Source organism: Parasteatoda tepidariorum, chromosome 12, assembly GCF_982258835.1.
Source record: "Parasteatoda tepidariorum strain Cologne lab strain chromosome 12, Ptep-v5.0, whole genome shotgun sequence".
NCBI lineage: Eukaryota > Metazoa > Arthropoda > Arachnida > Araneae > Theridiidae > Parasteatoda > Parasteatoda tepidariorum.
Window position 1 is genome coordinate 14,675,361 of NC_141766.1, and position 14,242 is coordinate 14,689,602.

At 28.6% G+C, this 14,242-nt stretch overlaps 1 protein-coding gene across 2 annotated transcripts in view; it reads right to left on the reverse strand.

The window, feature by feature from the left end:
- Positions 1-3,811: 3,811 nt before the first annotated feature.
- The window catches only part of LOC107457563 (RILP-like protein homolog), a 38,028-nt gene continuing 27,597 nt past the window's right edge, over positions 3,812-14,242 (reverse strand). Inside the window, exons 6-7 of one of the 2 annotated variants that reach the window (XM_016075744.5) lie at positions 11,752-11,871; positions 3,812-4,753 (exon numbers count right to left, since the gene is read on the reverse strand). In XM_016075744.5, coding sequence (XP_015931230.1) covers positions 4,720-4,753; positions 11,752-11,871 — 154 coding nt within the window. In that variant the 3' untranslated portion in view covers positions 3,812-4,719. Of the gene's footprint in view, positions 4,813-11,751; positions 11,872-14,242 lie in introns of both variants that reach the window. The other variant, XM_016075743.5, reaches the window with a different exon arrangement.

Sequence of the window (14,242 nt, forward strand, 5' to 3'; positions counted from 1 at the left end):
TTTTCTTTTTTTTAAAAATTTTTTATAGTATGTAAATACTTAATATTTCAAACTATTAAAAAAAAATGCTAAAAATGATTTTATTTAATCTCGGATAAAAAGTGTTTTATTTAAGAAAGTAAAGGGTTAGAGTATTCTAATAACATTAGGCATTTTTTAGGAAGATGTTTTTGCAGGACATTGGAATGAAACAAATTTATGAAAATTAGACATGTTATTGAAATTAAAATCAATCAATTCAAAATTTTAAAGGTTCAACTACTGAATTGTAAAAATTACTATTTTTTCAAGCTATACAAAAGAAAATGGCGGCTGTACAGACTTAGTCAATTAAACCTTTTTATTGAAGGGTATATGATTGAAACAGAAGGAAGTTCCTAGTTAAGGAAAAAAAATTATTATAACTAATGTATTTGCGAATGGCTATAGTAATTATTTTTGATATACAAATTTTTGAAAAAATTGCACATATTTTCTAAAAAAAATACATATAATTCTAACCAAAAAATTGTTTATAACAAAAACTATGCAATAAAATGAAATGCCATGTTCAGTCAGTGATCAGAAAGCTCTAGGGACGTTTGATGGCAAGTAAGAATGCCATTTTAATTACACAGTTCAAATCTAAAATCAATCTGTGAAGATGTGTTTGAGCTACGATTTTGTAGTTTTAACAAAAATACTGTTGAAGTTTTCTGGACGCATGAAGTGGACCGAGGGGATTACTCAAAATTTTGAAATTAAGCACTTGCCCTGTTCGTAGATAATTGTTTCATAATTTTAAAATATTACAAAATTTTCTCAAAGGAAAATTCTTTCTTTTTTCATAATCTCAGAGTGGTGAGGTCTGTTAACAGTCTTCACAAGTACTAAGAACATTTGGATCTTAATATGTAGATGATTCTAACTAGGACTTCCTATTCTAGTGATGGTGTGTATAAGTATAATGAGTAGATAGATACAGGAAACCCATCTCATATGAAGTGATAAATGGGCAACTGCTATGCTATTTACAAATACAATGGAAGGTGTGTATAAACAATATGAGAAGGTAGAGACAGGAAACTAATCTTATTTGAAGTGACGAATGTGCAACTAATCTCCCATTTATAAATATGATTTTAATTTAGAGAAAATATTCCATCCCAGAGTTTTTAAACATAGCAGACCATTGATCTTCCTATAAAAACATATAAGTTTTAGTACTAAAATATATGCTTTTTTATTATTAGCACTGAAAAACCTTGGATTCTATGTCATAAATAAAACAGGATGATTACATAATGAAGGTTAAGAGATTTATAGAAACAAAATAAAAAACAACTCATTCAAAAAAATATTTATTATTTTTCATTTCATACATTCACATTTCCTTTAATTTTCTGATGGAAAAGAATTCACATCAATTTACTATCATGATTTTGACTAAATCTACATTTTAAAGGGATATTAGAATTGATTTTATGAACAATTTTCAGCTTTTAGGTATACCAGGTATGAAATTGTATGCAGAAGTATTTCATTTGCATGAAGAAGAAAAAAAACTATAAAAATAATAATACTGAAATTGATTTTTCAAACTAATGGTTAAACTACATATGAAATCAAATTTAGTTGTCATATTTTTAAGAGAAAAAGAGTACACTACAAAGGCAAAAAAAAAACTTTCCTGTAGCAAAAAAATAAATAAATAAAATAAAAATAAATAATTTTTATGTACAGAGACTTAAAAAATCATCATCAATAAATTTTTAAGTTAACGGCCACATTTTTATGTGGTAAGATGCTATCTTAATGGTTTGAAAGGGGATATTGATTGCTATTGCTACTGATGAACTGAGTAATGAAATAAGACTAGAAAACATACTTTTTTAAACGAACATATCATTTTCTCTAACTATTATGAACTTTTGACTCTCAAAATAGGAGGCAGCAGATACTAGGAAAATATGGTCCCATTAGTTTATTCAAAAGAGCAGTGAAAATTTTGGTTTCCTTAAAAGTTACTTCTTTAATTTCCGTCATATCTGTAGGCACTTTTTAACAAATCAAAAACTTCTACTAGTACCTTCTTTAGTACCTACTTTCATTTATAAAACATATTAACCTGAAGGTAATATGATGTAAAAAAAAATTTCATGAGAATATTTTTTTAAAAATTTCATTTAGAAAATTATAAGGTTTTTCAATAATTTTTTATGAGTATATTTTTATAAGTTAATTTAGTAAAAATTGAAAAACTTTTGAATTATAATGTACACAAATAATTTTACTTTCCATTATTAAAACTTCAAATTATTAACTCCATAGCCTTGTAATTTTGAACCCAATCCAGAAGACAAGGGAACTCATGGATCAACAATATTTGGATTGACGTTTTTTTTAAAAAGCATCAGAAATTAGGATGTAACCATGTTTTTGATGCATTCTAGTTATTTGTTCAGAATTATGAGATTCCAAATGTAAAATATTAATCTAACCATATGTAGAGATACCAAAATCTTAACAACCCCTAGTCCTACTAATACTAACAATTAAGCATGTTTTAAGAAATGCCCTTTGAGCCATTAAGATAGCATTATAATACATGAAAATTTGATCATTAAAGCAAAATCTATTCATATTGGTAATTTTTTCCCCCTTGCTCTCTGATAAATACATATGTTTTATCAGAATGTAAGGTACACAACAAGCTGCAACATAGTAATTGCTCCTAAATCATTAAAAATTGGTACTTAGGGCTTGATGCAGCTGAGAACTTCATTATTTTTCTGCTAACATCAAGAATTTTGATTGACTTTTTTCAACATGATATGCTTTTGAAGAGATAAGGAACAATAATTTTTTTTTTCTTCAGAAATTATCAATACAAAGATATGAAATTCTTATTCTCTAGTTAGTAACTATTATATCGTTAATAACTACTAAAAAACAAAATCAATAAATAATTTTAAAATAACTAATAAGAAGTTCATTTACAATGTTCTTTTACATTTTTCCTTGCATCAAAATTTTTATAAAAATGAAAAACTTTTTAGAAAATATCACATGCTAAATTTCGTAAAAAAAATTGTTGGAAGAATTTTTTCATCAATAATAAAAATATAAAAAATGCCAAGTTTAAGTCTTTCTTTTTAAATACTTGATTTTGAAAAATGGGGATATGAAAGACATTGTTTTTTATAGTTAAAGAATTTAAACAAATAATAATAGAATATAAAACAATATTTTTTTTTTTTTGCAATTCTCCCTTTTTTTACCACTTTGCAATATAATTTTTTTATATTTAATATTTTTATGAACAACTCTGATAGTATTTTACCCCTCATCTTTACTATTTTTTTATTTATTGGCACTTTCATTAGGGTTGTTGATTCGTTTTCTAAAAACTTTAAAAAAAAAAATTTCTTGTTTCACCAAAGCCTTTAGACACTACTTTGAAATATAACTTTTTTTTATTACTTATATGGCTATTATTTAGTTAGTCATTCAGTTTTTATATTTTTATAGACAATTTTTCATAATTTTTTATATATCATTTTTATTTTTCTGCAAGGAGAGATTCAGGTAAGCATTCGTTACGTTTCTTATGATGCTGCATTTTCCCAGTAAGTAAGGCAATATGGAAAACTGAGAATTCCCCCATCAAATATTTAAAACAGATTGTTATTAAAATATCATAGGAATTAAAAAGAATTTTTCCGTTGTATTTTTTTCCTCACTTAATTAAATCAGTTTTTTTAAACCTTTATCATTATTATTTTTGTTTCTTAAGTACTGATTCTGATAAATTTTTGTTTTTATTACGGCATTTTTGTTTTTTATTAAGGTTTGGAAACTTATTTCCGGAAAAAAAGTCTATATATTAAACCGAGATTTTAGGTACATAGATATCTAGAATTTAGGATAATTAGCTCATCCTCATGCATCCCGAATAATCAAACCTTTACAGTATGTATTAAATAGGGTTTTATTTTAATTATTCAAGAAAAGTACTTTGAAACTATATACTTAAAATTTTTATTCAAAATATTTAAGCTTAATTAACTTTTATTACGTTTTTTAAATGAGGGATTATTGCATGACAATTTTATTTTATTAATACATGGCACTAAAATAACTAGTATAAAAGATAACCATTTGAGAAAATCATAACACTGTTTTAGTAGCAATAAGCCCTAAAAAGAAATTTTAAATAAAAACAAAGATTACAAATTGATAATTACATTTGTTTCTTTTTATCACAGAATATTGAATAAAACAGTGTAAAATACTTTAAAGATACATAACATTTAGGATACATAAATAAATGAAAAGATAATTTTTCAATGCATCATATTATATAAGATACATCAGCTAGTTGCATGGAATACAAAAAATCTTACAAAAGATGTAAAAAAATATAAAATTTTATAAATTTGTTTTGAATTGCATTTTCAGATTATTAAGCTTCATTGCTAGGCTGCACTACAAAATCTAAGAGCTGTGTTACAATATGGCTAAAATAAGAGCAATGAAAGTCATTAAATTTCAAGCACACATAGCTTTCACAAAAAACACAAATTGCTGACTTAAAAAGAAGAAATATCTAACATTTCAAACTAAATAAATAGTTTTCTATCAACAAGAAATAATATATCAAGCCTTGGTATAACAACTGAAGTTCTCATCAAAAACACAGAAGGTGGCACTAGTTGGAACTCCAAAGACAAAAGCACTTCACATTAACTTTGGCCAGGTCACCGAGGGGAAGCTGAAAATTGCACTAGTGATTCAGGTCTATCCACTGAGAATCGTCGAAGAAAATGAAAACTGAACAACACAAAATAAAAGTGCAAACAAAAATTAGGAACATGCATTAAGCTTACACAAGACCCTTAGCCACTCACCAAATTAAATGATTTTTATATGTGCATGTTAACAAAAAAATAACTAAAAAATAAAATTTTCAACAATGAGAATTTAGTAAAACAGTAGGACCTACATATAATCTTATATTTACAGAGATTCTGGATTCTACATGAAAATTGCGTCTTTTGTTTGGTGCGATATAAATGAGCTCTTTAAATGAGCAAGTTTTTTTTCTTCACTTTTTCACACATTTAACAAAAAAAATAATTTTCAATGTATAAAATAATGAAAAACAATTTTAAAAATGAAAAAGGCATTAACATTGTAACATTTGGTACTTTTCAATAGTGCATTAAAAAATTTGAAAGTTTTTGACATATGGTTCCAGGATAGTTTTTCACTTCACTGTGAATATATATCTTTTGGTTTCGCACATTTTTGGTTCCAATAAGCTACTCTTTCTGTGACATAGCGCAGCAGAATGATCTTTTAACCCTTATTTTGTTTGATGAATTTCTCCCCCCCCCCCCAAAAAAAAAAAAAATTTCGGAAATTTTTTTACTCGTTACCAAAATTGTTAAGCTTTTATTGACTTCCATTCGAACCAGTTCATTTTTGATTTCAACCGTTATCATAATTAGAGGTTTTCTTAGTTGCTCCTCATTCAAGAAAAAATTATCCGGTTCTAATTTGTACCAATTAATTTCATAATTATTTTCTCAAGAATTATTGATTCCTCGATTTGTTTTTGTCTTACCGATCTAGATTGATTTTTCTTAGCATAACATGCCTTTTTGATGTGAAAGATTTGCTTACAAAACCCGCATTTAGCAGAAATAAACTCTGAATTAAATTTATTATGATTACCCAAACAATGCAAACAGAAATCCTTACAATCTGCTTCACTTTGAACGAAGCACATCTTGGTTTTTGATTTCGGATTGGAATACTTATAGGATGACCTACTTAAAGATATTTTCTGAGCTTCGTGAGTTTCGTTTTGCCACTCCTTTAATGATCTCAAATGCAGTTTTCTGTGCCTTCTCCATGGTCAAAGCTTTTTTTAGGGTTTTTCTAAATCAATGTCATCTCTAAATAATCGATCAAGAATTGACAGATCCCTTAATCCTGACACAAAAACATCTCTGAGCATAGTGTTAAGCATATTTTCTGAATATTCACATTGAATAGCTAAAGTGAGTAATTCTGCGATATTATTATTTATTGTTTCCTCCTTGATTTGTTTACGATTAAGAAACAAATGACGGCATGAAATTATTAAGGCTCTAGGATTAAGATGATTTTTTAATTTCGTTTTCAGCACGTCAAAACTTTTATCTGTTGAGTTTTCTGGTGAAATAAAATTTTTTAACAATTTATATAGTTTAACTTGAAATTTGCTATCAGTACTTTCGTACGTCTACCCTCTCTGACGTTTTGAGCGTCACGATATGTTTAAAATTGTTCTAGAAACAAATCGAAGCTTTCAGCAGTTGCATCAAATTTTTCAAAACATACATAAATTTTTTCAGCATTTTTTGTTTGGGTTTTTTTATTTACAGCCTTTATAAGGGCTTCATTTTGCCTTATTAATTTATCAACTAAATTCTCCACTTGAATTTATAAAGAAAATTCTGCTTCTACCTGTGCAGTCTTCAGGAAACTCCCTAATCTAATCAGAAGATTTATTGTCAGGAAACTCCCACTTTAATTTGTATTTGGAAATGCTGGATTTGTCATTTCCCGCTCCTAACTGTGATGTTTTGTTTATTTTATAGGGAATGCGGGTTCATGTCAATTAGTTGTGTTATCCATTTAGCATATTTTATTACAAATAACACATGAAACAAATTAGGGAAATGGCCGAATGGTTGACTGCCAGCAATCAGATCCTTTATGATCTCTGTTGTCTTTACATATCATACCCACGTAATTACACATCACCAAACGTCATCTCTCGGTATAAAAGGATATTCTTATTATTATTTATACATTACAAAATATTCTTCAAATTTGCACTCTATGAACACGCATGTGTTGTAAATTTTACGAAAAAGCAACCATGTAGCGAAAAACCTTGATTAAAAACAAAAACTGTAATGTGATTTCCCATTCACTCATTCCATAGTGTGAAGAAGGGTTGAAAGGAGAAAAGAAAAAAAAGGGTTAAAAGGAAAAAAGTGTATTAAAACCATCATATAGTTTGAGTATACACGCAAGATAAAGCATTTTTAGAACATTTGCTCACAATTTATTTTTATGGATATTTTTGCAGGAAAGCTATGACATATTAGCATTTAAAAAGTATATATTTATGTTTATTTAAAGAAATGCATATTCCCAAGTAGTTTAAAAGTACAAAATTTTTATGAGAATATTTTTTTATTTAGTTCTATTCAAATTAAATCTATTTATAGTAATAATAACAAAATGAAACTTTAAAAAAGATTATTCAGGCTTGTTTTTTTTTTTTTTTTTTTTTTTAAAAAAAAAAAGAAACTCACTTAATTTAATCTTAGTACCAATCTTGCTCATTAAGTGTTTAATGATGAATATCAAATTAAACAGAATTTTGAAAAATTAAATGTATTTCTGATTTCTCAATAAAGACTATTTGGAAGCAAGTCAGTTGTTTCTTTTTCTCTTCTTTAAATGTTTTGTACTTGTTTAACAAGTAAATAATTTTGTACTTGTTTAACAAGCAACTGAATTTAATGAGCATCTTTCTGTTTCTGGTGTTTCTTGCTAAATACATATCTGACAGTATTTTTCTGTTTGAGGATAATATGCTATGTTTGGTGCAGTATTATAAATCTTATTTTAGTTTTGAAATAAACAATTTCTACAAATTTGAATAGTGAAACATTATTGAATATATTTAGAATTTTTTTTATTTATTTAATACTGCTGAGATAAATTTTTAGCAGTGACAAAAATGTGTTTACAGCATATTTAAATAGTTAAAATAACCTATTTAGAAATAAAACTTTTTATTTCAAATGACATTTTAATAATGTTAACTAAAATTAAATTTGAATTAATAAGTAAAGTAAAAAAACAATTAGTATTACAGGATATGTTACCAAATTTTTCAACAAAAAACAAGCATTCATAAAATATTTTAAAACGCTTTTTCACGGTAAAAAATATTTAAGCTATGCTAACTAAAAAAATTGTCTTCTTAAAGTTGAAAATTCTTTATATATACATAAAATTGACAAATCGCTAAAATATTTTCTTACATAATCATAATAGAATAACTTTATTCCGGCAAAGAGTTCAATTCTTGTTTTTATTCGCCACCATAAAGACATTTTATGCATAATTTAAAATTAAAGTAAGTTACAGTTTAATTAAGAAAATTTATTGGGCGTATGCTTTAGATTTAAAAAGGATTTATTTATTTTAATACATACTCAACAAAACCATGTATAAAAATAATGTTATTGATTATACAGAATTGATAAAGATATGTAGAGATTTAAGCAAGCTAAAAAATACTAAATAAACTCATATTACAAATGTAAATTAGTGAAAGGCTACTACTAAAATTTTATTAAAAATTGTTTTTTGCTTCAATACTTTTTTATCAAATAATTAAAAAAAATAATTCCACTATTTTTGAAATGAAAAGGTAGAGGATATTGCAACTAAACATTTCTGTTAGAAGTTCTGTATGTTCCCATATTTATTGCATATGTTACCGGCAAAGTATGAAACGCCGGCATTGTATAGAATGACTAGGCATTGTATAGAATGCCTGACGTTTTTAGGCAAAGCATGAAATGTGAGAAGTATTACATACTTTGCCTACGCATTGTATAGAATGCCTAGGTATTCTATACAATGCCGGATGCTATTTAGGCAAAGTATGGAATAAACGTCCTGATGAGGTTATTATGTAAATGATGTGCATGTTACTGTGAAGAAGCGAAATTGGTGGTTGTTGGCTTTCACCGGTGAATGTTGACAATCACATAGTCGCTTTGGTGAATGTCCGAAAATATTAATTACATCCGATTTGATATTTAATTTATTATAGGATATAATTGCATTTATTTGATATTTTAATACTTACTGACGATAGATTAGAAGAAACATCAGAGTTTGGAGTATCGGGCAAATGTATACCGGGCAATGGCACTTGACCTTAAAAAAACAGTGTAGGGTATACCGGACAAATGTATACCGTGCAATGGCGCTTAACTAGACCTAGTATATATTTCGGACATTCACCAAAGGTCCCGTCATACTAGTTCTTGTTAAGTGCCATTGCCCGGTATACCTTACACTGACGTTTATTGTAAGGTCAAGTGCCACTGCCTGGTATACATTTGCCCGTAATACCCTACACTGATGTTTTTTTAAGATCAAGTGCCACTGCCCGGTATACCCTACACTGATGCTTCTTCTAATCTATCGTCAGTAAGTATTAAAATATCGAATAAATGTAAAACTACGGATTTCGGTCATTCACAGCAACATGCATTTCTCAAAAATAAAAATATTATTCTGAAAAAATACTGAGAGTGCCATTGTAAAACATTTATTCAAAATGTGGAAAGAAAATTAAAAAGTTACGCAAAACAAAATTTAAGCCTTTCTTATTAAGGGAAACAAAAGTTTCATATAAAAAATATGAATTTAACCTACTTGTTGCAACATGGCAGGCTTGAATGAAATTTTGAATTACGTTTCATTACATTTTTCCATGTAAATTTCATTAAATTCTTCCATTTCCATGTAGCACAGCAAAAAAATAATTTTTGTTATTAGTCAAAAGTCACGAGCCTTGCCAAGTGATATTTGAAACGAATCGGAGATGCATTTTATACTTTGCCAATTTCTCATTTAGTAATCAATAGAATGCCTAGGAAATGTGTGAAATATAAATCATTTCATACTTTGCCGGCTAATTTTAGGCATTCTATACAATGCCTAGTCTTTCTATACAATGCCAGATTTCATACTTTGCCGGTAACACATATAACAAATCTGAGATTATTGTTTCATTATTTGAATTGTTTTTAAATCAAATGATAGAGATGAATTATATTTTTTCAAAACGACAAATCTGAATGACATAAGATTTAACACTATATTTGTTAAATATTAAAAAAGTGAAGAGCCCCGTAATTCATATTTTTCCAACTCTTGCCTCTAAAAATTTTAATTTTTTTTCCTTATGAAACTACCTAAGAGAACTAAAAATTCTAACAGTAAATCAATAAAACTAGCAATTAGTCTTATGAATGAATGTGGGTGGTCTGGTTAGAGAATAAAAACTTGCCAAAATAATAGATGACGTATAGCCATCACATATGTCACCCTTCTCCACGATAATACTAGGTCTCACACTGTCATTTTAATAGGAGACAAATTGGATAAATATATAAGGAGCCATTTGACCACCCGACATGCAGCCTAGATTTTTCCTCTTAAGACTAATAATTTCTTTGTTTACACCCGACAAAGAATCACTTAGGAAATGATCCTAATATAGCAAAGATCTCAAGAAGCGTGTTCAAAACTTGTTATTGACAGACCATTAATTTTTTCTTTCTTTCTAGTTAAGCTTCCAAATTGTTGCCTGAAAGTGTAAAGAGCTAAGAGCAAAAAAGTTATTCCGAAAAACTGAAGAACTAGTTTAGTTTGGGTAAACAATAAACTAAATATATAAAATATACTACTATTTATATTTGAATCACTCTTATACGTACCACAATATTAGTCAAACTTGTTTAGACCAGTAATTCACTAATTTAACGTTTCAATCAAATTTTTTATTAATTCTGATAAGTGATAGAGTTGTTTTGGCGAGACTGACAACGAAAACTAATTTCAGTATCATTATACATAAATGATTCTGTTCCTAAAAATTTGATGATGACAAATGACTGATTTTAAGTTTACAAACCAGCAGCGGTGTGAAAAGAGGGGGCGAAGGGGTATCCAATCAACATCAAAGAACAATAAAACTTTAAATTTATTGCTATTTTATTATGATATTAAGTTTTTTAACAGGTAGATATTTGGTCTAAGCAAATTATATCATGAAGAATAAAACCAGGATTTTTAAATTAAATGAATTTAATAATGAGATTTTAAATAATAACAATTTCAATATTCCTTGCATTTAAGAAAGAAAAATTAACAATATTATTTTTTTTCTAGATTTAATAAAGCTTTTACCTTAGAATAATCTAAATTTTCCTTACATAAATATAAATTTAAAACATTGACTTTTGATATATTTTCCATATGATTTTTTTTTAATAGAATGATCTTTTTTTCCCGTTCAATGACGAATCTATTTTTTGCATTTTGCAAGGGCATCTAGCATAACCTCTTAATCAAAGAATTTGCCTTGGGCTTTCTAATTCCTCTGCACAGAAAAAAGTTAGATGTCTGCCATTTCTAAAGCAGCAACCCCTCTAATTAAACTGATAATTATAATTGCCCAATGTGCACTGCCAAGAGCTTACAAAAATGCTTCTGGCATTAATGATTTGACTAAAAATTAATCCTTTCAATTGGAAAGGAATTTGAATTCTCTAAACTTGAAGAGTGGTTCAAGCAATTTTTAACCATTGGTTAATGAAGGCTGGCAACATAGACATCAATTAAAATTCAAAAATTGACGTTTTCCAAGCTTGCATAAATATAAAGATGGATTTATTTTGGGTAATATCTAAATCATATTTAACTTTATACAGAAGATAAACACATTTGGTGAGTGACAGTTTAAGAGATATATTTGTTAGTTATTATCAATAAGATAATGAGCATGCATTTAACTCATAAAAGAATTTTTTTTTTCTAAAGCTAAGCAAAATGAAACTTAGAGCAAGAAAAGCAAACAGAAAAACTTAATGTGCAGGCAATAAATAAGATACTTACAATCTTCGAATTCCTAATTTCTTTTTTTCAGGATATAATTTTTCATCAGGCTCTTTATTGATAGGGCCTTGAACAGGAAGCTCTTCTTGATCAATAGATAATGATGTCAAACTAAGGGAGCTAAAATATATTCATTAAAAAAATTGATTTGGATTCATTTATATCAAAGCAAAAAAGAATATCGATTTTTCAACACATATGTACATTATAAAGAAGAAACTCTTTGTTAAACTAGATGATTTTTAATATACAGGGTGATCAGAAATGACTTCCCTTAGTATGTATTTTTAGAATCCTTGCAGAAAAGGAAAAGAAAAAATTTACAAAAGGGGTTGCAAAATAATGCTTAAGAGAGAAAGAAATAAAACTTTTTTATTTCTTACCATTTAACTGACCAAAACAGAGAACAAAATCTTCTAATACCAGTTCATTTGAGGATGATGCTTAAAGTTAGAACTTAACAATACATATATATATATAAATATATATATATATATATATATATATATATATATATATACATATACAGTCAACCCTCCTATAACGCGGTACTCTCAGACAAAGTTTCCGTCAACAGCATCCCATAAGTTCCTTCCGCGTAGTCTAAGAATGTTTAGCCTAAGCTGTTTAGTTCGTTAGGGCCTATTTGAATTATAAGGGAACAGATGGTTCCAGTTTCATGTAGGTTCAGGCAGTGGGATCGCGACATAGTAACTAGATATGTTTACATAAAGATTATCTCCGGCTTATCTCATAGCGACATTGGTTTTAGTCTTTTCAGAGCTCTTTCACAGTGCACACGTTTTGTTGGTGACCAAGTCTTTCTAAAAAATTTTCTGCACCGTCCGTTCTTTCAGATTTTTGCTGTTTAATTTGTGGTTTATAATTGGACAACATTACACAATACTGTAAGTAATATTCTTCATTTGTTCCGATATAATAAAAATAAAGTAATTATTAACCCTAGATTTGCATCATGTCAAACACGAAAGAAACAAGGAAAGGGTTAAGAAGAAAGTTTATATCTCTTGAAGATAAAATCGAAATTCTAAATCGTTTAGAAGGCGGGGGAAAACTATCGTCGGTTGCAAAATCTACCAAGTTGAATGAATCTACAATTCGAACCATAAAGAAAAATTTAGACAATATAAGGAAAACTGCGGCAGATGGCTGTCCGTTAGGTGCGAAACGTGTTACTCGCACACGAAATTCTAATCTGGTTAAAATGGAACGGGCGTTAATGATCTGGTTGGAAGACTGTATAGCCAAAAAGATTCCTATCAGTGGAAATCTTATCAAGCAGAAAGCACTTAAAATCTATGAACATTTAAGGAATATTGGGCATTCTTCTGCAGAGCTAGAAAATCATTCGTTTGTCGCGAGTAAAGGGTGGTTTGAAAAACTAAAAAAAAAGGTACTCATTACACAATATTAAGTTTCAAGGAGAACAGGCCTCAGCAGATGCTGAGGCTGCCGAGAATTATAAGCTGGAATTAGCTAGAATTATCAATGAAGGAGGCTATTCACCTCATCAGAGTTTTAACGCCGATGAGACGGCATTATATTGGAAAAAACTACCATCTAGAACCTTCATTTTGAAAAATCAAAGGCGTGCTCAGGGGTTTAAACCTTCAAAAGAACGTGTCACCCTTCATATGTGCAGCAATCTATCAGGGAGCCTGACGATAAAACCTATGATAATAGATCGTTCTTCAACTCCCCGTGTTATGAAAAACATTAATAAGACCGAATTGCCTGTATTCTGGCGATCTAATAAGAAAGCTTGGATGACCCAAGATTTATTTAAGGATTGGTTTTATAATTGTTTTATCCCAGCAGTGGAAACCCACACGATGCAAAAAAATTTGTATTTCAAAGTTTTATTGGTTCTTGATAACGCTGGTTGGCACAACATACAACTGGATCACCCAAATGTAAAAATTGTCTTCCTTCCTCCTAACTGCACGTCATTAATACAACCTTTGGACCAAGGAGTCATTCAAACTTTAAAAATGTATTACACACGCCAAGTTTTCCAAACCATTTTCGACAGATTAGAAAGTAGTGAAAATAAAACCCTTACTCAAGTTTGGATGGAATTTTCTATTTTAGATTGTATTAGAACCGTGTCATCGGCTTGCGCGGAAATTAAACCATCAACGCTTAATGCGTGTTGGAAACCCCTTTTACCTGAAATGGTTCAAGCAATACAAGATGATTCTACAATTTCCCTCCCAGTTACAGAAATAGTAAACATTGCTTCTCGTTTAGGCGATGAAGAATTTACAACAAACCATCAAGATGTAAGAGAACTCGTAATCGGGGAAGAAACTTTAGATGAGGATGAACTGATGGATTTAATTGATGCACCCACCTCAAATCCATTGATAAACGAAAATAAGAAAAACGAATGGGTGGCAAATGTCGATTTACAAGATGTGAAAAAAGGGCTAAATTTGGCTAAAGAATTAGAACTCCATTTCATTGAAAC